We start from the raw sequence: 22,545 nt of genomic DNA on the forward strand, positions 1-22,545 counted from the left end.
AGATGACTGCTATGGTTGGAGGTCTGTGATGGACAGATGTAGGCTCTTAGGAAAGTCAGGCAGGGAAGAAAAGCAGGGAGTGTACGTTCTGTATGGAGGAGCGGCACGAATGTGTGGGAACAGGAGACAGGCTGGTGGGGAGCTTGTGGGTCAAGATCAGAGGACAAGCCAGTAAGGGTAACACTGTGATGGGCATGTTACAGATCATCTGATTAGGGCAGGGGTCCTCAAACTTTTTAACCAGGGGGCTGGTGCAGGGATGCAGTGGCAGGCAGTCATCTGCGGCTGCTTGGTTCCCCCTGCAACCCCCAGCTGGGGGGTGGGGGTGGGGTGTGTGTCTGTAAATACCGGGGGCCGGATTGAGGACCCTGGGGGGCCGTATCCAGTCCACGGGCTGTAGTTTGAGGACCCCTGGATTAGGGTGACAAGAGTCAATCAAGTCTTTAAACAATTAGGAGTCTCCAGATCACAGTCCACAGTGCTATTGGGAGAATTTAACCTCCCTGACTTCAGTTGGAAGGACAAGATGGTGGGATGCAACAGGTTCGGAATGTCTCTGGAGTGTGTTGAGGAAAACTTAATACAGATGGTGTATGGCCAAAGGGTGGGTGATGGTCTCCTGGACCTGCCACTCAAAAACAAGGAAAAATTGGACAGGGGTGTGATAATCAACAGCAGCCTTGGCTGTAGTCACTATAAGGAGCTCACAGTCCTGACAGAACTGAAAATGACAAGCAGTGGAGCATAAACATGAGGCTTCAGGAGACCATACTTTAGCATCCAAGTTATAACATCATAGTCTGAATGGGCAGACCAGATGTGTAAAAGACCGCTTGGATGACCCAGCTCGATGGGTAGTGGTTAATGGGTTGAACCCCTGGCTGTCAGTGGCAGGTGGAGTACCTAAGGGGTCTGTCCTGGGACCTGTCCCTTTTGACATTTGCATCCATGACCCAGAGGAGGTCTTGTCACATTTGCAGATGACACCAAATCGGAAAGACCAATTGGCGTGCCCAAGGGCAGGGCTGCCGTCCAGAGGGACTTAGAGAAGCTGAAGGAATGGGCCAACAGGAGCATTACGAAATTCAGCAAGAACAAATGCAAAGTCCTAACTGCTGCTTGTCTCATGTCTGTTCTTGGAGGTTTTTGAAACCTGACTAGACAAAACCCTAAACAAACGGGTTTGAATTCAGAGCTAAACCTTCTTTGAGCAGGAGGCTGGACTAGAGACGTCTTCACGTCCCTTCCAATGTGAGTGGTTCTGTGACTGTGTGGTATGATCAGATAATCCTACGTTGTTAAACTTGATTGTTTTAAGAAGTTACTACCCTTGTGCTGACTAGTGCCATCCATCAGCCAGAACCCCTACAGCTGGAATGCAGCTGGCGCATGTTCATGTTCGTAGACCATTGCAAAACTAATCCCTTTTACCTCATATTGCAACAGACTACAAATGCATACACAGCTAATTACTGTGTGTCAGCTGAAAGGGCACTCACTGGCTGAGGGCATGCTCGTGGCTTCAAGCTTGCTAGGTGCATTGCTTGCCACCATCTGCTCAGCCACGGCTCACCTACACAGCTACCCTTACCGATGCTGCATTATGGTTTTATTATCTGTATCGCCACACCATCCACAAACTCTTGTTTAGGTGCCAGTATCCCAGTAAAACCACTGAGAAAAAAAAGGGCCCTTGCTCCAAAGCAGTGACTGCTCAGGTAGGTGCCAAAACAACAGACAGAAGAGTACGGGGAAGTGGCCAGTCAGTGGTTTGCAATGTCAGCCAGTGACCTCTGTGCTCCAGCTCCTTAAATGTCATCTTGTATTTCTTAGATGGCAGAAGCATACTGCACCTGGCTAGCGTTTGATGTTTGCCTATGAGCATACACATATAGACACCTACACTCCAGTCCTTTCCAGTGAAATGAGAGTATTTTGTTAATGCAATGGGCTACTGTTTGGTTAGTTTGGAAAACAAAGACATATAAATACAAATCTAAGTGTGATTTATTTAAGAGTGTCTATTTATAACTAAACATGGCTAAACATGCTGGTTTTATTTATTTGTTTCTGTTTGGAATATTAGATCCAGTCTGAAGCAGCAGCCCGCTATATAAGTGCATATATATCTCTGTTGCACAAATAAATCAAACTAAAGCAGCCCAGTTCTTGTAGACTGACATTAGGATAAGTATATCTTAAGAAAGTTCTTACTCAGACTTGGCTTCAGGCAATAAAACGTCATAGATGTATAACTCTAGTGAGTGAAATTTCTAGGGAGCAAATTAGGCTAAAAACATCTTCTAGAGACAGCTAGAAAGGAATCAGACACCACCCGAAAATAAGGCAAGTTATGCAGTAAATGTTTCATTTATTGGATTTCTTCCATTACTATTAGGGTTAAAAGACATGTTGTCAATAAAAATGGTATATTTATGGAGGGCTCTGTATTTCAGAAGCCTATTTCTTGTCATTCGCTCCTATAGTGCTTGATATCACCTTGTGATAAAGTGTGAATAATCCCTGCATGAATGCATATTTCTACCCATTAACCATTTTATTATTAGACAGAATTATCTCTAACAAAAGCAAGAGGTACAGCTGTGGTTTAGGCGCTAAAAGGGAGGTATGTTCCTACTGAGCCCTGGCCACAACTTGGGAAGCAAAGTGTAGATCGAGAGGCATTAGCATGTGTTACAAGGTTGAAAACAAATCATGTGCGAGGGTTTTAGGTACCTAATTTCCAGCATTTCTCCATCAAGTGCGGATAGAAACCCCACACCTATTGCTCAAATAACACACTGTGACCTGGTCAGTGCACGCGAAATCTAAAGCCACAAAGAAATCTAGCAGCAGCACCACAATCTGATTGTTTGTTGGTATTTTCCCATTCCGTTGCTTTCTTGAATTTTCACGTGTGCTTGTTTCTGTCAATACAAATGACTGCAGAAAGGAGCCATGTTTTCTGTGTTTTCATGCTGTCATCTTGTCTGCCCTAGAAAAAATATCCCCTCTTCGCCAACTCTGGAAGAGCCAGTACTGGTAAGGCACTGGGCAGATGTGTTTGCTTCATGTTATTGGAACCTTTTCAATACTGAAATCTTTTTTGACGTTCAGAGCAGATTTAATGATCCAAGATTATTTGTAAACATACGGACTCCTTTGAGCTGTAGACTCAAATCCCAGCCCGGTCAACCAAAGTCCTTTTATCTTTCCAAAATAAATAACTTGAATTTTACACATTGCAACCTACATTGGGACCTTTTGGAGAAGACCATGAAAACGGATGACTCACCCCAGATATGTAAGCATTAGCCAGGAGATCCAGCTGGCAGTTAGCAGACCATATTTCTCCAATATAGACTTGGGCCTCTGGCGAGACGTTGAGGATTCCAAAGCATTTTTCATAAAACAATAAATTTCCTTGGCTGCCCCTGGTCAACCTCTTCCCTCTCCAGTTCATTGCAATGAACTGGCAGGCGAATCTCCCATGCTTTTTCACCATTGCTGTTCATGAGACTGCAGGATTCTCAGGATGAAAATCTTGGGCCAAAAGTGTAAAATGGTGACACCACTGTTAACAAAATTCCCAATGCTCAGTATTTGGTGTATTATATCAAGTTGTGAGAGTTCCAAAGCTTGGTGAGTGGCACTTCCACTTCTTCACCTGTGCTAGAGGCCAGCATTGACCAGAAAGCTGTCATCTCTTGAAGACTGACATCTTTTGGAGCACCTGGCTTTGTCTGGCCAGCTGTTACTTAAAATCAGTTATCCAAACAATAAATCATGTTTCATGCAGTGGATTATCTTGACATTATTTTTTAATACTGTGTTCATTGTTAAATGCTATACTTTTTTTTTTTTTTTTTTTTTTTTAATCTAAGGTACCACCTGAGTACCTACTACTCAACAGATGCCATTGACCCCTGGAGAGATCTCACTTCCCAAGCATGAAACTAGAACTGTTACATAAAGGAAGATGATACAAGTAAGATGCATAAGCTATTCTAGGCGACTTGTACTACCTTAATTAGACCATGTTGGTTTAGTAACCATCAACAACACTTGGGCTTCAAAACCAAGCTAGATATAAGCTGCAGTTTGAAAACAACCCCCTGAAAGTCTACACCAAGAAGAACTTGATGTTGCCGTGAAAGGCAGAAAGCAGTTTTCTAGCCCTTCCTGGGGTTCCTCTGAGCCCACTGTAGTGGCAAAATTCCAGGTGGACGAAGGTGCATGGGCAATGCCTTCCAAGCCCCTTGGCCTTCCAGCCTGAAGCAGCCAACTTCTGTACCTAGGACCACCAAGTGGCTTTGGGGTGAGCAACACCGAGCTCCCTTCTAATCGACATTTAGTCATGCAAATAATATTACTTGTGTGAGGAGTCCAGGTGTGTCATCACCCTCACGAATAGTCTGTCAGTAATGTTACTCACACATGTAAGGCTCTTCTTCTGCAACCAGCTTTGGGCAAGGACTGGGCTTGTCCTGAACACCGTTTTTGGTGATGCTTACTTATTAAGTGGTTAGCAACTACACCAAGACTGAAACAAAAGTGTACTTTTTGGAAAAAAAAAATAATCCACAGCAGATTGTAAAAAGATCTTGGGAAAACAAAACAAAGCTGTGCAACTGTTTTTTGTTCATTTGGATCAAATTATAACACATGGCCCTGCAAAGTAAAGAGGAGTCTGTCACATTTGTATTTCTAAATCTCATATTGTTCTGGGATATAAAGGCATTTAAAAAATCAAAAGGCAAACAAAAATGGAGACTATTTGTTAAGGTGTCGCTCTGCAAGGCACTAGCTAGCAAAGACAGTATGTACATAATCAGGGGCAAACAGGGAGTGTGCATGCCCACAGACAGTGATTTAGTAAAATCTCCAAAAGTAAAAACCAAGTTAGTCAAAAGACCAGCGGAAAAAGAAACTGTTCAATACATTTGTATGTGGAGTTAACAGTGAAGTATTTCATTAGTCATGTTTTTTACTTGGTGTCTTGAAATAATCCCTTTTCTCTCCATATTCCCACTTAGACATTGTTCACAGACTTATTTATTTATGAAGTCTGAAGGTTAGTCCCTACCTGCTGAGACTAATTAGCCCTGTTCTTTGTGTCCTATGCAATCCTGTCTGATTAAATGTACACATTTGTTTTACTTCTTTTCATGCTTCCTTTCACTCTACTTCTGCTTTACTGATTAATATTAAAGTTGTAAGTTGCAGTGATTTTTTTATTTCTATTTTGTCTGCATCTTTGCCTTTAGTATGCAAATTTCTATGTGAACTTTTTAATGCCTGAGAATTTGCGTTAGCCTTGATGATCTCTGTATTATTATTTTTATTATTCTTTTTATAGAAGACAGTTTAGCTGAAACCTCCAAACTCTCTAAATATTGCATGACAAATTGGCTTTGTTTTGGAAACCCTATGTGCTGCACGGCCCTTAGCATGAGCAGCAGGTTAGATTTCTGGAGGAATGTTTGGATTATTTAGTACAGCCCGTCCCCTGCTTTCAAACACCATTTCCATTAGGCAATTTACTAATTCCCATTGAAATTACTGTCTCTGCCCCCCCCCCCCCCCCCCCCCCGCCCCACTCCCCTCCTTTTGTTCCGTGCCCATGTTAAAGTTTCCAATTGACTCGTCCATTGTTACAATTTGTCACTGCTGGAAGATCAATTTGTTTTCCCCTTCCCCTCACCACATTATATTCGGGTAACAGATGCCGTTTCTCGCATCTGCATTATTCTGCTCCCCATTTTGTTGCCGTGCAGGCAGAGCCCCGGCCGGGCGCTCCTGCACGAAGGCGCAGCCCCGAGCCCGAGCGCAGCCGCCCTCGCCGGGCGGGCGGCCCCGCTGCCCCGCCGGGACCCCCGCCGCGACCCCCCCCGCCGCCACCCCCCCCGCCGCCCGCCGGGACCCCCCGCCCCCCCCCGCCCCCCAGCCGCGGGGACCGGCCCACTTTCACTTTGATTTTCCCCAGCGTGATGTTTACGCCATCACAACTTTTCACTTCTGAAGTCTGGGAGTCCTTGATTCTCCGTCCTGCCATGCTAATTAACTTCCTAGCAGTCACATTCCTTTTCCTCCTTTTTTTTTTTTTTTTTTTAAACATCAAGGACCAAAAAAAATACGCTGCCTTACTATAAGATAATTTGGAAATATCTGATCCGTGCGAGTGATCTCGCACATTTTCATCCTACGTGTTATAACCACCAGAAATGCAAGGCGCAAGTGCTGCTTAAAAAAAGGCTTTTACTATATTATAGCGTTTATTAGGATTGGAGTTTCTTACCTCCAACGAGTAGCAAGAAAAATGTTAACGGTTTCAAAAATATTAAAAAAAAAAAAGGCACAGAACCCCACCACCCTGTAGTCACATGTACACAAATAATAAGGGCACACATCTTTCAGGAGAATCCGGGCTGCACGGAGATGACATGTTTATTAACGCCCAGTATGCAAAAGTTAGCGCCTGCCGAGGAGCGAGGGCAGGGGCACCCGTTCGGGTGCTTTCCGCTCGCTGCCCCCGTCCTGCAGCTCTCAGCTACAGCGCAAAAAATATTTTTTTATTTTAATTTTTTTTTTTTTTGCCCTCCCTCCCGTTTTGCGCGCCGCCCCCCCAGCGGCGGCCCCCCCGCTCCCCTCCCCTCCCGCTCCCATGCCAAAAAGGATCATTGTTAGTTTCCTACTTCCCCCACCCTCCTCCCCCTCCCCCTCCCGCGCCCCAGACCTGTTTATTTATGCAGACGTCACCGGGGAGCCCCCGCCCCCTCCTGCATCTCATTAAGTGCCTGGTGTGTTTCTCGCTCCCTGTCAATAATCCCGGATCCCAGACTTCTCCGTTCCTCCGGATTTCGATCCCCCTTTTTCTATCTGTCAATCAGCGCCGCCTTTGAACTGAAAAGCTCTCAGTCCAACTTCAACTCACTCAAACCCGAGCGGCACAGGCTCCCAATATCCGCGGCGGCTGCCCCCCCGTTACAGCTGACTTCTTGGGTTTGTTTGTTGCATTATTTCCCCCCCCCCCCCTCCCAAGCCCCCCCTCCCCCCCGTCTATATATTTTTTATTATTATTAATTTTTTCGTGAGTGCGTGCGCGGGTGCGAGTGCGTGTGCGCGCAGTGCACGCCGACCAGCTCCCTGGAAGAAAGAAAGAGAAAATCCCGAAGAAGGAAAGGAAGAAGCCTAAAGTCACTGGTGCAAAGGAGCAAAGAAGAGACATTTCCCTCCCCTCCTCCTCCCTCTTTTCCCCTCCCCAGGAGGAAAAAGAAGGGGAAAAAAAGGAAACTTTCACCTTGGACTCTTCTTTTTTTGGTGCAAACTTTCCCCCCCCCTCCCCTCTTCTTTTCTCCTTCCCCCCCCCCCCCCCCCCATTCCCCTATTTTTTTTTTCTTGGTTTTTTTTCCCCCTTCCCCTTTTTGCAAAATTGCTACTGGTGGGGTGAGCCAGGAGGAAAATGCCGCAGCTGAACGGCGGTGGAGGGGACGACCTGGGCGCCAACGATGAACTGATCTCTTTCAAAGACGAAGGGGAGCAGGAGGAGAAGATCTCCGAGAACTCCTCGGCCGAGAGGGATTTAGCTGATGTCAAGTCGTCTCTCGTCAATGAATCAGAAACGAATCAAAACAGCTCCTCAGACTCGGAGGTACGGGGGAACCCCCCGCGGGGCCGTTGCGGGGCGGCGGGCGGGCGGGGGCCGCGCTGCCTCGCCGGGGCCGCGGCCGGGGCCGGGGGCGCCGCGCCGGGTCCCGCTCCCGCCGGCGCCCAACTTTCCTCCGCGGCACCAACTTGTAACGATGCCTTCTGTTTTGTTCTGTTTGTTTCTCCCTTCCACCGTCCCCCCCGCACCTTTCCCTTCTTCGCCTTTTATTCCTTCCCTCCTCCCTTCTCTCCCCCCCCCCCCCCCCCCAACAAAAAAAACCACCAACACCCCACCACCCACCCCAACCACCCCCCTCCCCAACTGCCCCACGCCGACCCCCGGCTCGCTCCCAGGCGGAGCGGCGGCCCCCGCCTCGGTCCGAAACTTTCAGAGATAAATCCCGGGAAAGTTTGGAGGAAGGTGAGTACGGCGGGCCCGGCCCCGCCGCCCGTCCGCACCGCCGCCGCCCCTCCGCCGGGCGCCCGGCTCCTCTTTTTGGGACACTTTCTAAAAAAAGTTTTCCTCCCCCCCTCCCCCCCTTTCCTTCCTTTCTCTTTCCCCTGTTGCCCCCTTCCTTCCCCGCTCCCGCTCGTGTCTCCCCCGCCATGTTAGCTGCGAAGAGGCAAGATGGAGGGTTGTTTAAGGGCCCACCATACCCGGGTTATCCCTTTATAATGATCCCCGACCTCAGCAGCCCGTATCTGCCCAATGGATCGCTCTCTCCGACGGCGAGAACGGTAAGTGCCTTTTTTTTCCCCCCTCCTCTCCTTTCCTCTCCTCTCCCCCCCCTTCCCCCGGCTCCCGCCGCCGCCGCGCTCCCCGGTGCCCCCGCTCGCCCGCCCCGGCCGCCGCCCCCTCCCCCGCGCCGTGCAGCAAACTTTCCAAACTCCGCGGGCCGCGGCGGGAGGGGGTTTGTTTACACTTCGCCATATTTCCTATTTTTTTTTTTCCTTTTTCCTTTTTCCTTTTTTTTTTTTTTTTTTTTAAAACTTTCAGTTCTATGGGCAGTTTTCTGGAGCCCTCGTAATCTCCCCTGCGGGGGGGTGGGGAGAAAAAAACCTCAACAACTCCCCCAAACAAAATCCAAGCAACACCTAATCCAGCCACAGAACAAAACTAGAAATAAATGAAAAAAAAATAAATAATTGAGGAGTTGCTTTTTCCCCCCCCGGCTCCCCCCATCACTCCCCTCTCCCCTTCCGTGGGGAGGAGGGGGGGGGTTCTCCCGGCCGAGTCTTGGATCCGCTCCTCCAAACTCCTCGTTTTCCATAGTGATCCGTCGCCTCCTGCCCTCCTCCGTGGCGGCTGGGCCGGCTCCCCCTCCCCTTTCCTCCCCCTTAACCCTCTCCTGCCCGCCCCCGGCCTGCGGGAGCGGCGCCTTCACCGTGCCCGGCGCGGGGCGACGGCCCCTCCCGGCCGCGGGCGCCGCGAGTTGTGCCCGGCCTCAGCGCGGCGGCCCGGGGCCGGGGTCCTGTCGGTGCGGCGGCCCCGCCTGCCCGGAGCGCTGCCGGGCCGGGGCTGGGGGCGGCCGGGGGGCCGGGGCCCTCACCGGGGCTGTGCGGCGGCAGGCGGCCCGGCGGCGCGCTCCGTGCGTGCCGGGCGCTGCGGGGGCGCCGCGGGGCAGAGCCGAGCGGGGGGCTGAGGCCGGCGGCGCGGATCGCCGCGCTGAGCTCCGACAACCACCACCAAATAATCTAACAAGTCGAGCAAAATTCCTCCTGGAAGTGTGCTGGACGAAAAACAGTTTGCTGAAAGCGTCCGGTTTTTTGTTGTTTGTTTTTTTTTTCTTTTTTTTTTTTTTTGGCTCGTGTGTTTCTGGGCTTTTTGGTTTTGGGTGGGTTTGTAATTTTTTTTTATTATTATTTTTATTTTTTTTTTTTTTTTAGCCCAGGGCTCGGTGGCAGGGGTGTGCTTGGCTGCACGCCTTGTGCCTGGAGATAGAGCAAGTTTTAACCCAGATCCCAGGAAACTTTGGGATCTGCTGGTGGGTTTGCAGTCCCAGCTGTTTTTCCGCTCGTAGTGTCGCGGTGTGAGCAGCTCTGCCATCAGATTTCTCAAGTGTCACCTTTTTACAGACTTTTTAAAAAAATTTTGGGCTAAACCGGCTAAATCCACTGGGAATACAAAACGCTACGTGTTCCTACCAATGGGTTCAGCATTGCTGTTTTGTTTCTGCTGGGTGTTTCTAAATCTGAAGCGTCCCCACCATCACCATGTGTGTTTATACAGTTGTGTTTTTTTTTTTTTTTTCCCCTTTCTTCCTTGTGGTAACACGAGATAGCGATTTGCAATAATAGATCTACTGTTTGGTGGATGTTGAAACCGTACTAATGACTGAGGGCTTGGACAACTTCAGTGTATCAGATCTACAAGTGTTTTAAAGCATTAAAATATTAAACATCGGGTCAGTCTTGTTTTCACTTAGTAAAATGTCAGTAGTCCCAGATTAGTAAATGCAGAGTGACAGGGAGGGAGGAAGGAAGGTTTTTTTTTTTTTTTTTAACTTTGCATATGTTTAGGGCTGCGGTAGGGTTTTATTTTGGTGGCTTGTAAGGCCCCTCTTGCAAGGAGGTGATCCCTGGGACAGTAGCACAGGGGTGACTGCAGTTTGCAATGGTAATGACTGGGAGGGGAATTCAGGGGCTGAATGCATTATATTTTTCCTTTTGAATACAGTCACCCCCATGTATATGGATGACCGGTGATAAATCCCGAGTTCTGCGAGCACCAGGATCCAGATGGCAAAACAATCTTTGTTACTTTGTTGCAAATTGTGGCGCTCAGTAGTGTTTGGGTTTTTTCCCCTTCCTTTTTACCTTAAAAGCATTCCCGCGTTCCAAGTGTGGGTTAATAGGAAGCACACCTCTGCTGCTTTTCTCTTTAAGCGTTTCTCTTACAGCAGCTACAGTTCTTTATTTTTATTTTTTTTTTCTTCATTACCTTTATTACAGCTCCTTTTTCCCTTAGCCTGTGAGGATAGGATCCTTCAGCAGTTAGCTTTCCTGGAAGCATTCTTCCTCCCCTTGCTCTCCCCCCAGTTAAAAAAGGCCTCCATAGGAATGTTGGGTTTGTGTGAATTAAAGGTACTGTACGGAAGATGACAGGTTGGTTGATTGTTGGTATGGCAGGTGGCCTGCTCCTGTTATCAGATGGATTCTGAAAGGATATTTCCACACTCAATAGGCAATTTTCTTATTTCCACATCCAGGCTCCAGCAACCCTCTCCTATCTCCTTAACCTCACTTGTTCATGTTCCCTGTGCTTGCTTGTTTGCCTGCCACTTAATTATAGCCAGGAAAAATTAAAGTTGTTTATTTAGGCCTGAGAGCAGAATATTATAAAGATTCAGCGGGATAGCTGTTGTCCGTCACACACTGTCTTTAGGTGGATTCTAGTTCTCTGCTGTACCAGCTTTCAATTCCAGACCAACTAGATCTTTCTGTCTCCTGTTTGGGTGTTTTTGGTTGGTGGTTTTTTTTTGTTTGTTTTGTTTGTTTGTTTTGGGGTTTTTTTGTGTGTTTTTTTTTAATACAGGTTGGAAAGGCATAGATCATTCTGCATAATTTTGAATTTTATTTTTCTTTATGTAGTTTTTTCTGAAGCCATATTTGTTGAGTTTTAGAGCATGCAAGGTAAAGAGGTGATGCAGATATGCAGCAAAATTGCTTTTCCTTTCCTTTTGCTGTTGTAGAATCTTAAAGGTCTGTGGGTGTGGTTTTTTTGTTGTTTGTTTTTTTTTTCCCCTGGCTTTTTTTCCCCCTTTTTGTTTTATTTGGGTGTGTAGGGGGATTATTGTGTTTTGCAAATGTACCTGTAATTGTCTGTTCAAGAGCAAACTCGTGGGCAGCAATTTCTGCTTTACTGCTTTAGGAATGTGAAGAATTATGAAGTATCATAAAATCTGCGTACGATGAATAATATTATCTCAAGAATAATGCTTTAAATACTGCAGTCTCTTTACGAAGCTCGATAGGAATGATTTTACTTTTAAAAGCCAAAGATGTTTTGCATGCTAATCTTGCTTTTGATAGAATACTGTGGATTGCTTTTAAGCATAGATGTGGACTAAACAGAGGTCTAGCCAAATAGTAATGAAGTAATGCATCTGAGAGTGCCAGATCCATACTAACGCTTGCAGAGGGACTGGGGTGGCTGTCTGTTAGGGATAATAAAGGAGAATGTTTTCCTTTCAGAGTTGGAAAATGAAGAAGATGGTGTATTTAATTTTTACCCTAAATTTAGGTCCTGGTTAATGCTTTCGGTGAGCAAATGGTTGCATTGTGTTTTGAGAAAACCCAGCTGGCAGATATTTTTATTTTTACTAGTGCTTTTGCATCTTCCTTTCCCCTAAATTGTTGCTTGCTGAGTAAGACTGTAGGAATAAGCTTGCCTTTGGCCCTGAAGTTTGGGAGTTGGGAATAGCTGTGGTGGAGAGTAGCCCCCTCACCTAGATTTTGCGTTCAGAAAGAAACTTTTTTCTTTAATTAACTTGAAAAATTGATGTTTTCCTTTATCTACTGAATCAAACAACATAATCCTTCTTGATACAAAAGCTGTAGACCCTGGGGTGTGAAGGGTTAATGGTGGTCCTTTTTTTTTTTTTTCCCTCCCTCCAATTGTTTTGACAACACTTTTCAAAGTGTGACATTCCAAGCCCTTGCAATACAATGTAATATTACTGTAATTACACAGGTCATTACATTTTAAATAGAGAACAATAAAATGCTTATCGCACTGAAAAAGAACAGGTGTTCTTGCCCTTCTTTGGTATTTATGCTAATTGTTTTTCATCTCCTTCAGAAATATTTATGGCTGGCGTGTTAAGGTTTCAGCCTCGATGTGACAATATTAATTCTTTACTAATCTTTATGGTTGAGGTTTAATGTCTGCAGTATGGATTATAGTATTAACGTCCACCAACTAGTTTAATAATGTAGATACAACTTAATATGTCAGCACTTTGGTACTTTATGACACGTAGCTATTAAGTGGAGAGTGAATTATTTGCTTTTTTTTTAAAAAAAATTTGAATGGACATGCTTTTAATAAAGTTTCTGGACTTGTTTAAAAACAAGCTATTAAATAAGAACTGATGATCCTGTGGCGTAAATCAAATGCAACCTCCATAAAGAAACTTTCCTCATGCTTAATTAGGTAGATTGCTGAATCACTCTGCTATAGCATTAGCATAGCTGGTGTACAATGGCAAACAGACTGTGTTTGTTAACTCATTTTCGGTGAAGAAGCTGATTTATTTTTAATTCTTGCTCTCTCTCTCTTTCTCTATTTTTCTGATAAGATTTCATTCTGGAGCAAATGCTGCACTGCTTAATCAATCAGCTTCTCTTTAGGGGGCTATGAAAATTAGTTAGAGAAAAGTTTCATGTTTCTTGGACCTTGCAAAACAATATAATGCAGTACTGTTAACTTGAGTGTACAGGATAATTGCAGGACTGCACTTCATTAAAAATAATATTTGCTTTGGAAATCGAACAATTTTAATAGGTGCACCAGTGGCTGATCTGTACTGAAAAAAAAAATACACTAGATGCCTTTCCAGGTTTTTTGAATGCATTCATACATGGACTGATGATGTTGAGTAGGGTGGGTTTTTTTTCCTCCTTCCTCTTCGTTTTTTGTTCAAGCAAATATGTGCTGATTTGTCAGCTGAAGATGGAGGGGGGGGAGGAGTATGTTGCAGCTTTCATTGGAGCTTGTAAACCAGAATGTAGGTAAAAATGTTTTAAATTTGTCAAGATTTTCATGACTGGGCCCCAAAATCAGATAAAAAATGTGGTGTAGAGAAAAAGGACAGCTGCAGATTTTTTGTGTGGACGTGTGTTTCTGTACCATGACTAAAAACTCTGAGGACCTTTTCCCAGCTGTCTGGGAGTTATGTGGAAGTTGGATTATTGGCAGTTAAGCATGAGACAACCTGGATTTAGCAAATGCTCTCCTACACAGGAAGCAGATGACATTATCCTGGGGGAAGGGAGGAGAGCCTTCTCCAGGCGCAGCTCGGGGGGAGCCGCCTGCTCCCCCCCAGCTTCCCAGCAGCCAAAAATGAGCCAGGGCTGGCGAGGGGCACCTATAGATATAAAAGCGGTGGGGCTGCCAGCTTGGGGGTTGGGGGGAAATCAGACACTGTGCTCCCACATTGGGGCCGTTGTGAGAAGTTTTGCTTTGGGGGCATTTGTGAGGGTTTTTTTTTTTTTGGTGGTGGGGTAAGTTTAAAGCTCTGTTCCCCGGGCGTCTCCTCAGTACTGCGTCCTGGCAAATATGTAAGTAAGCCTTAAAACTTTGACTTCTAATTGGGCACATTTGTGAAGGAAATGGTTAATTTTACAACCAAAGGCAAACTTGCACCTCGACAGGTCTGCTGAAAGAAATGTGCCACAGTCGTTTGCTGGCAAGCACTGCAGGGTCATAAATCCATGGGGTTTATTTACAGCCTATAACACTTATGAATGTTAAGATATTTGACGCCACGCTGGCCTTATAATATCCAAGGTCCACAGACACTGGCAGTGGGTCAAATTTCTTTCACTAATTATAAGCAATGAGAGATGGAGTGTGGTGCTGGGGGTGTGTGGGGGAGATATGGAAATCCTCTCTCTCCCCACCCAAAAGCAAAGAATATTTCTGCTCCTCCTCTCAACTGCTGGTTTATGTTTGTGCCTTTTGGTTTTGGGGTTTTTTTTTTGTGTGGTTTTTTTTTTTTTTTTAAAGTAGGCTCCGAAGTTTATAATTAACACTTGCAGTGCTGTAAAGGCTGGGCTGCGGATGACGCAGCCAGGCTGAAGGAGGGAAGAAGTTTAGCCCAGCTCATATGGTTTATAGAGGTCTCAGTGATATTGTGCAGTATTTCCTAGATACCGACACAAGCAAACATTTAAAGACAGATGACACCTGGAAACGTCCTTTAATTTTCTCACATACCACTGAGCTGGGAGGAAAAAAAAATTGCATCAGGTTTTATGCAAAAGGTGGATGCTTGGAAATACACGTATCAGACTGGTTCGTGCGTGTAAAACGGGGCCTCTTAAAAAGAGGCAAAAGCCCACCTTAAGGGAGAACGTGTGCTGAATTAACTAAGGTGTTGGGGTTCAAGGCAGTTTTTAGGGGAGAAGCCCTGTGTCCTGCTGGAAAGGGTCAATCTGGGATGGATGTGTAGGTCAGCGTGGAGGGGTGAGGGGAACCAGGGGGACGTGCCAAGGGTGAAGTCTGGGGGGAGGGGGGTAACCGGGGGGGGGGGTGGGGTGGGGGGGGGCGCACAGCAAGAGCAGAGGCTGCTGGAGAGTAACTGGAGGACAAAGGAGGGATGTTGGAGTTCGAGGAGGAAAAATCCTAGAAACTTGGGGGGTGGGGGGGTGGGGGGACTGCTGGTATTTGAAAGGATGGTTGGAGGGGAAGCTTGGGATCTGGAGATTGACTCTTAAATGTCAGGAAAGTCTGGGGCCTAAGGAGAAACAGTGCTTTACTCAGCAAAGCTCGTTATTCTCGGCTCACTCCCCATTAAACATGCTTTCCTAGAGTGGACAGTCAGATTGGAAGTGCTGCTGTCCTGTCTATGTTGTGTGTGTGTATGTTTTAACAAGATAATGCGATTACTCAAGTATGCCTAGGTATTACTTTTAGCTTTAATTTCTCCAGCAGCTGATTTCAGGTTCCCTGTAGGTTACTGTTGTGTGTGGAGACTAACTTAAGAAAAAGGCAGGGTTATGTGTGTGGTGGAAAGCTGCGCTCCTTTGCCCATGTGTTTTTCTTCTAAGAGTCATGTAAAACCCGACTTAAAAAAAAGGGAAAAAAAAAAAAAGAAAGAGGTGGCTGTCAATTTGGCCCTTCCACAAATAGCTGTACAGTTTTGTTGAAGGTTTTATGCATTTCCCTAATCAATGGAGCACTGTGACTTATTAGCCCGCAGGGACAGATCCGAATCCCCCAGCACCGCGCTGCAAAGCTGGTGTGGTATTGTACCTTTTTAACAGGTTATCAACAAGGATGTTCCTCTGGTTCCCAAGACTCTTCCCACCCCCTCCAGCATCTCCCCCCTCCAATTCTTTCCGGCAAAATCTGTTCAGTCTTGCGCCTTTGTTTTAGGTTGGCTAAACCCTCGACCCTTATTCTGCGTGGGGTCACGCTCAGGCAACTGGGCAGTGCTGAATGAGTTAAGTCGCTGGCTGAAGTTTGGCTTCATGCAACTAAATTTGAGGCCTGGTAGGCATTAGCAGGGCACAGCACATTTACAGAGCTTAATTAGTACGCGCTGTAATTGTTCATGGTCTGCCAGAAGGAGTAATGTTCAGGAAAAGTGGAGTCGTTCTTCTGCAGTCTTCAGTTTTAAAACGATAAATCACTTGCATATTTGTGCAGTGATTCAAATGGAGCTGAGACCTCTCCATCTCAACATGTGGTAAATTGTAAAGTCAATGAATTGCAGATGTAGGGTACAGCAGATTCTCTAAGAAAATGCAGAATGAATGGGGAAGGGTGATGCTATAAATATGTACTGAGAAGATAACTGGGTTTCTGCTTGCTGTGCCAATTATGATGTACTAAAGATATTAGCAATTTTGTTTTAATGTATTTATTTTGAATTTCTTTAAACTAAATATAGGGGTACCATGTTACTTCACTTGGTGAGGTTTTTATTAATGCTCTAGAACAATGGGTTTCATATGGAAATGTGCGTGATAGCCACATTAACACAAATTAATTCATCATGGGCAATGCTGTAGCTGTTCCTAGAGGAGCTTATAACGATGGGACACTTTAAAGTGTGGCTGCAGCAACTTATAAGAAGTGTTATGATAGTGGGTGCCTTTATATTCTCATTGGGGTAAATGCTGGGAATATTATATACCTCGCCATAGCATTTTGTATCTCCCTGTAATTCCTTCCAACTCCAAAGAGACTTTTTGGGTGCATTAATCCGACAGCCTAGAGCCTATTTTAAAAAAGCAAAACACAAACAAAACTACACTATACAGACTGACATCGTAAATACCGTGTATTGTTTTTTTTTGAATGCGGAGAATGTGTGTCACTCTTACTGCTGTGAAATCTTGTCTTCCTTGGGCTTGGTCCAAGATCCATTGAAGTCAGTGGAAAAAAGGCTTCTATTAATAATGAAGGGCTTTGGATCAGGCCCCGTGTGTCTTGAACTAACGGCCAACTTCTTCAAAAGTGGATAAAGGTATTGAAAAAGCCAAACTCAACTAAATGTCATATTGATATATTGCTGGTTCTGTGGTGTCGTTCACTCTTGGGGGAAAAAAAAAAAGTTATGTTTCCAGTGGTATGCTCTTAAACGAGCCCCTGCTTCTGCAGTGTCTGACTTTCCCAGAGAAGTGCGGAGCATCCTGGCAGAATCAGGATTTGATCTGAGGCTGTGTTGCATGTCAATACTGCTTTTCTAATATGAGTAGGTGGATTTGTATGGAAGTTGTAAAAGTTAATGATTGTTCTCTGACTCATACGCTGCTGGTTTCAGCAAAGAAGAAATGATGACAGTAAAATGATAGAAATTACAGGAGACAAGTAGGCTTTGGTGAGCGGAGAATGGATTTGTGTTGTTTGAAATGTTTTTGCTGCTTGCTGAAGGAAGTGCAAGGAGGGAGAAGATGGGAGCGCAGCTTCTTTTGGGGGTCAGATATTTTGTGTACCAAACTTCTGCAGGTATTTGGCCAGGAAGGGAGGCTGAATTCAGGAGGGACTCTGTGGTGTTAAAGGTCTCATAACCGTTTTGTTAGTCCTACCGATACAGTTAGTCCTGCCTAACTGTTTCCCCCTCTTGGCAGAACAGGTTTTAATGCCCTAGGCTCTGTGGGAAGTACGATTGCATGCCTCATGGCTACCAAGTAGGAATATATAATTGAGCTCGACTAGTATTATCTCACAGCTTTGTAGGGCTCTCCAGACCAGTCCTGTGGTGTGAAAGATGCTGTATACAACACAATCGGTCTCTGGTTTTTAATTCATTAGTAATGTTGATGCAGCTGAGACACCAGAAAAATCCAAAAGGATGTGGGAAATAATAGTTAGAAAATGCCAAACTGAAAATAGTGCAAAGGGACTTTCTGGGGAATATGAAAGATTCTTGGATGTTGATACAATAGAAACAAATCATCCTATTTTAGGAAAGGGAAAAATAGAGCAAGAAAAGGTGGGGGTGTACCTCTCTGAGCACATCCAGACTCTCACTGGAGTCAATGATTCCTTAAATAATCTGGAAAAAAACTGAGGCTATAGGCTGTTCTATTCTAGAGACAAGCCACTACATTGATTTCTGTTTTTAACTGATGCAAATATTTAATAAAGGTTCTCTTGGAACTGCTTTAAACCCTAGCCTGAATAATTTTAACTTGGTTAAACCAGTGAACTGGTTTGGGAGCATACACGGTAAGAGGTTTACATTGGTTTAATTAGATTTAAGAGATTTATAAAACCAGGGCCGCTATGACATAGACAAGGTCTAGAAGATGGCATATAGATGCTGCATTGATCTACACCCAGGCTGAACAGACTGCTATTGAAATTACGCTATTATGAATGTTTGCCAATAATAAAGAATCCAGGGGAAGGTATGACCTTGAACAAACACATCAGAAGAATAAGATGGCAATCAGTGTTTCTTCCTTTGTTTTCTCTGGGACATTGTCAAAAAGGTTTTCTCCCTTTCGAAGGAGTTACAGATTATAGCTGTCTGTCTGGAAGTCAAGTTTTTGAGATTTTTAATGTTATTAACCAAATGTCTCAGTTTACTTCAATCCCTGTTACGTTCTCTTATGGACTTTTTCTTAATGCTTAAACTATACCATAAAATGTAGCTTAAAACATGCCTATGTCAGTGTAAAAAAAAAAAAAAAAAAAAAGGTTACTTTACAGGAGCTAGTCACAAACATAACTACTGTACCAGTCACAAAGCTGCTGCGTAAAGAATATCCACAGAGCTTATTTTATCTGGATAGCAGCTAAATATCTTTACAATCCCCAGGGTTATTAAAGGCCAAATGCCTGGTACACGTATAGTTTATTTTCCATTGAAACCTGTTGCTCAACTACAGTACTTGAAAGTACTTTGTTTTTAATGTCATAAATATGAAATTAAATGTCATAAATATGAAATTAAATGTCATAAATATGAAATTAAAAAGTGAAAACTAGAACCTGGGTGTAGCTGGGTGTAGTTGTAAACACGAATTGTGTCGCTGTGCTGCTGGTGTGTCGAATGTGGGGATCCGACTGGTTACGTGGGCACATCTGTGTACATGCATGCGATGTATATTATTTGTGAACGTACACTCGGTTATCAGGTGTCTATTCAATTTTAATTGACAATATGAGATTCCTGTGGTTACTCTGTGCACAGATTGCCTTGGGGCTCTACAGGGTTTGTGGGAAGAAAAGCCTTGACAAGTTTCCATTAAGCCCTGAATCAGGCAATTGGAAAAGAGGAGAATGAAAGGAGCTGAAAAGAGGGACAACTTGTTAGTGTTGCATTCTGCGCTTGCAACGAGAAACCTCTTTTAGACAAGAGTGGTTCTCAGGCCAAGAATTTCAAACTCGCGGAGAAACCTGTCCAGAACACAAAAGTTGTTTGAACGGGGTGCAGAATTGTCACAGTAATTAGAGCAATCTCCGTTTACTGAGTGGCAGCCTTTATAAAGGACAGGGGATAAAGGGTTCAAATTCATCTTTCTCTCTCTGATTCACTTCTGATGAACTGCCTCTGTGTATGTATGTGTATATGAAGGAGTGTGTGTGTGTGGCCATGTTTTCAGCTACTCATCATTCGATTGCCCTTGTTTTAAAAGTAGAAGGACTTGGGTTTCTTCTTCCTGCCTTGAATGGCATTTTCAGGCGTTTTTCTTTTATTTATTTGGTTTTTTGTTGGTGCTCTGATTTGATATACAGACATAAGAGTATGCTTTGGGAAATGTGCTTGTGCTCTGCTGGAAGGGGAACCCCAAATATTTCTCAGTCAGTTTCTTCTCTTATTTGATCCCACATCTTTGACTCTTAGGAGCAGTCCCATTATTTTTAATAGGATTACTTGTGGAAGCAAGAAAAGTGAATGAATAAGGCTTGGACCCTTAAAGTTTATCCTCTTGCCACTGCAAGGTCTGTCCAGAACTACGCAATCAGCTGAAGTTTTTCCATTGCTCTTATTAGGAGAAGGATCAAGCCTGCAGATTACATGAGGCTGAGCCTTGTAAACAAGCCAAATAAAACTATAAAAATCAGAGTTGTTACTGTGTGTGATGCAGGAGCGTCTGGAGACCTTGGTCTGGGATCCTTTTGGTCAGACCCTGCACAGAGAAAAATGGGAGTGAATAAGCGAGCGAGCAGTGTGGGTGTTCTTGCTCAAGGAAGAAAATGTGACTGCTAAATTTCTTGTACGCCTTTACTTTTAAAGAAAAGAAAATATTAAGCTCCTTGGTTTTCTTCAGTAATCATCCTGGGTGCAATGTTGGTGATTTTGGTGTCCATTTACTTAGCTGTTCAGGCTTTGTGATTGCCTTTTATTTATTCTCCCTGAAGTAATGTAGGGTCTCTGCTTTGTAAACGCTTGGAGGTAGCGACCTTGGCCAATTTACTTAATCATTTAGTCAGTGTTGTGTTTCTTCCCTTCGTTCACCACTACATGTGAATGCGGGGTAGGGGGCAGGAGGAGAGAGCGAGAAGAGCCCTTTGGGCTGATGTCTTTGCCCTGTCTTGTGTTTCTCTGTATCATGTTGCCTTCAAGGCCTGTGGCACGGCTGCTTAGATGTTTTGTTGGGACCCTGTTTTGTTGGGACCCTGTGAGTGTTGTATGCTGCATTCATCCTCCTTTCTTCTCTCCTGGAGACCTGGGATCAGCCAGCATCTGCACTGGGTTCCTAAGATACAAACCAGAGGAAAAAGGAAGGTCTTGCTGCTGATTACGGAAATATTGTTAAAGCTAATAAATACTCATGGCTGTGAAAGTTGTAGCTCAGAAGTCATGTGCAGTTTTTGTGCAGATTTTTTTTTTCCCTCCACCTCCACCCCCCTCAGTTATTTTCCACTGAATGATGGCGATGAAGAATTTGGCTAGATCTGTTTATGTTTGAGCAAAAAAACATCTAGTTTTTTCACAGAGTTGGCCCCTAGCATGAAAAAGCTGTGGAAAAATTGCTTGTCTTGGAGGTTGCCTTGCAAAAATGCTTGTTGATGTTCAGCAAAGCGCACTTCTGTATGCAGTTCCTCAGAGCATGCAGTCCCCTGGTTTGCTTGCCTCGTCTGCAAGCGTGGTGCGTGAATACGGGAGGGGTTTTCTCAACATGTAGAAGTCGTATTGTAGGCACAAGGAGGAGTTGGGGGACAACGATTTTCCTGGCAGTATAGCTTGAATTGCTTATTCAGTGTTGGAGCATAGAGTCGGGTCTTTGTGTTGGACAGTGTCATGGTCAGGTTGAACAATGTCTCTATTTTTAGATGATGCTATTTTGTCTCAACCATTGATGGTTTGCAGACCAGTCGTGTTGTCTGCCATCCTGAAAGAGTACCCAGTGCGGTACTAATTGTACCAGGACTAATTGTTGATGAGAATGTACTTGTTGCAAATTATGGACCTCTCTTGAACATGGCTTTCTCAGTCCTATCCCTTGTGCATTATTTTCTCAGCTGATAATTAATTTCTCAGTTTGGTAATTTGTCAGTAACTGGCATCTCTTCAGTAATGAATGCTCTGTAGTAATTCTCCATCACTAAGGAGTAATTGCTGGCCCTATAAAGTCACTGGTCTCTTTCATTTTCCAGCCAGACAACCTTTCCTGTTATAATGTTATGACCAAGTTATCCATTGCAACAAAGCCTAACTACATCTACAGTCAATGTCCTGGCCATGGCTTGCTACACAGAGAGATATAGAGAAAGAGGGTGGAAGCTGATTTTAAGTTGTGGTCACAAGCAGGAGCTCATGACAGCAGCAGAAAGCTTTTATTTGATTTTACAGCTATGTAAAGTCTAGCTCAGCCTAGAAGAGCAGCTGTTGAGTTTAGTTGAGGCAGTGATGCAGAGTAGCCAATGTCTTCTCGTTGTGTAGCATGTCCTCATGCCTGCTTTTTCTGCCTGGCCTCTTTTTGCTTTTCTGCTTCCCACTGGGGTTGTTTCTTAATGCAGTGGTAAGCGGTTTGGAGGGGCTTCCCTTGCTGGGAGCTGGTGGTGCAAATACAGCTCCTGTCCTGCATGTATGTCAAGCCCACCTCCACGTAAACTGCCTCAAGAACTGTCTTCAGCCCAGCTGGGTCCGTGCATTTGGACATGTGAGGTTGTGGCCGAAATTTGTGATGTCAAGGGGGAGCTTACAAAGTTTCGTTTGGAAACAAAATACTTTGTGAAGCAGGAAGGAGGCTAAACAGAATACTGGAAAGGTGGTGCAAATTCAAAGCAAAAGTTTTTCATGTACACTCCTTGCTGTTGCTGTGGTTTGTGGATCAAAGTAGAAAACTGGCAGTTTTTGGAAATCTTGCGAGTTGCCTGTCAGCATCTGCACATGCCTAAATACCTTTTAAATTTGTTTTTGTTTTTCCTGCTCCTTGAACACATTAGCTAATGCCATAAGGAGTGAGCTGAATTCTGGCTCTTTTCTTCCCCACCCCCCCTGCTGTTGGAATTGTTTGTTAAATTCCAATTATGGGGCTTGTTCAACACCTGTACAAACCCACAGCCATTGTTAAGGGAATAACTTGAGGACAATGGGGTTAACGCAGGTGTACACAAGTGCAGAATTTGGATTGCAAAGTCTCTGTATTACTCTGTGTGCATAAGAAAGAGAAAGCAAGAATTCAGCTTAATTTTTAGATCCCAGATATAATTTGTAGGACAGGCATTTGGAAGAAGGGTAAGTGGGGAGGAGAAGAAATGTCTGAACA

The 22,545-nt window shown here is 44.7% G+C and overlaps 1 protein-coding gene across 18 annotated transcripts in view; it reads left to right on the top strand.

Moving 5' to 3' along the window:
* Nucleotides 1-6,744: 6,744 nt before the first annotated feature.
* Nucleotides 6,745-22,545, top strand: part of TCF7L2 (transcription factor 7 like 2) — a 181,707-nt gene continuing 165,906 nt past the window's right edge. For all 18 annotated transcript variants that reach the window (XM_055801534.1, XM_055801467.1, XM_055801475.1 and 15 more), the window contains exons 1-3: nt 6,745-7,651; nt 8,002-8,068; nt 8,261-8,385. In XM_055801534.1, the coding sequence (XP_055657509.1) occupies nt 7,463-7,651; nt 8,002-8,068; nt 8,261-8,385 (381 nt within the window). In that variant the 5' untranslated portion in view covers nt 6,745-7,462. The remainder of the gene's footprint in view (nt 7,652-8,001; nt 8,069-8,260; nt 8,386-22,545) is intronic.

This window comes from Falco peregrinus, chromosome 1, assembly GCF_023634155.1.
Source record: "Falco peregrinus isolate bFalPer1 chromosome 1, bFalPer1.pri, whole genome shotgun sequence".
Lineage (NCBI taxonomy): Eukaryota > Metazoa > Chordata > Aves > Falconiformes > Falconidae > Falco > Falco peregrinus.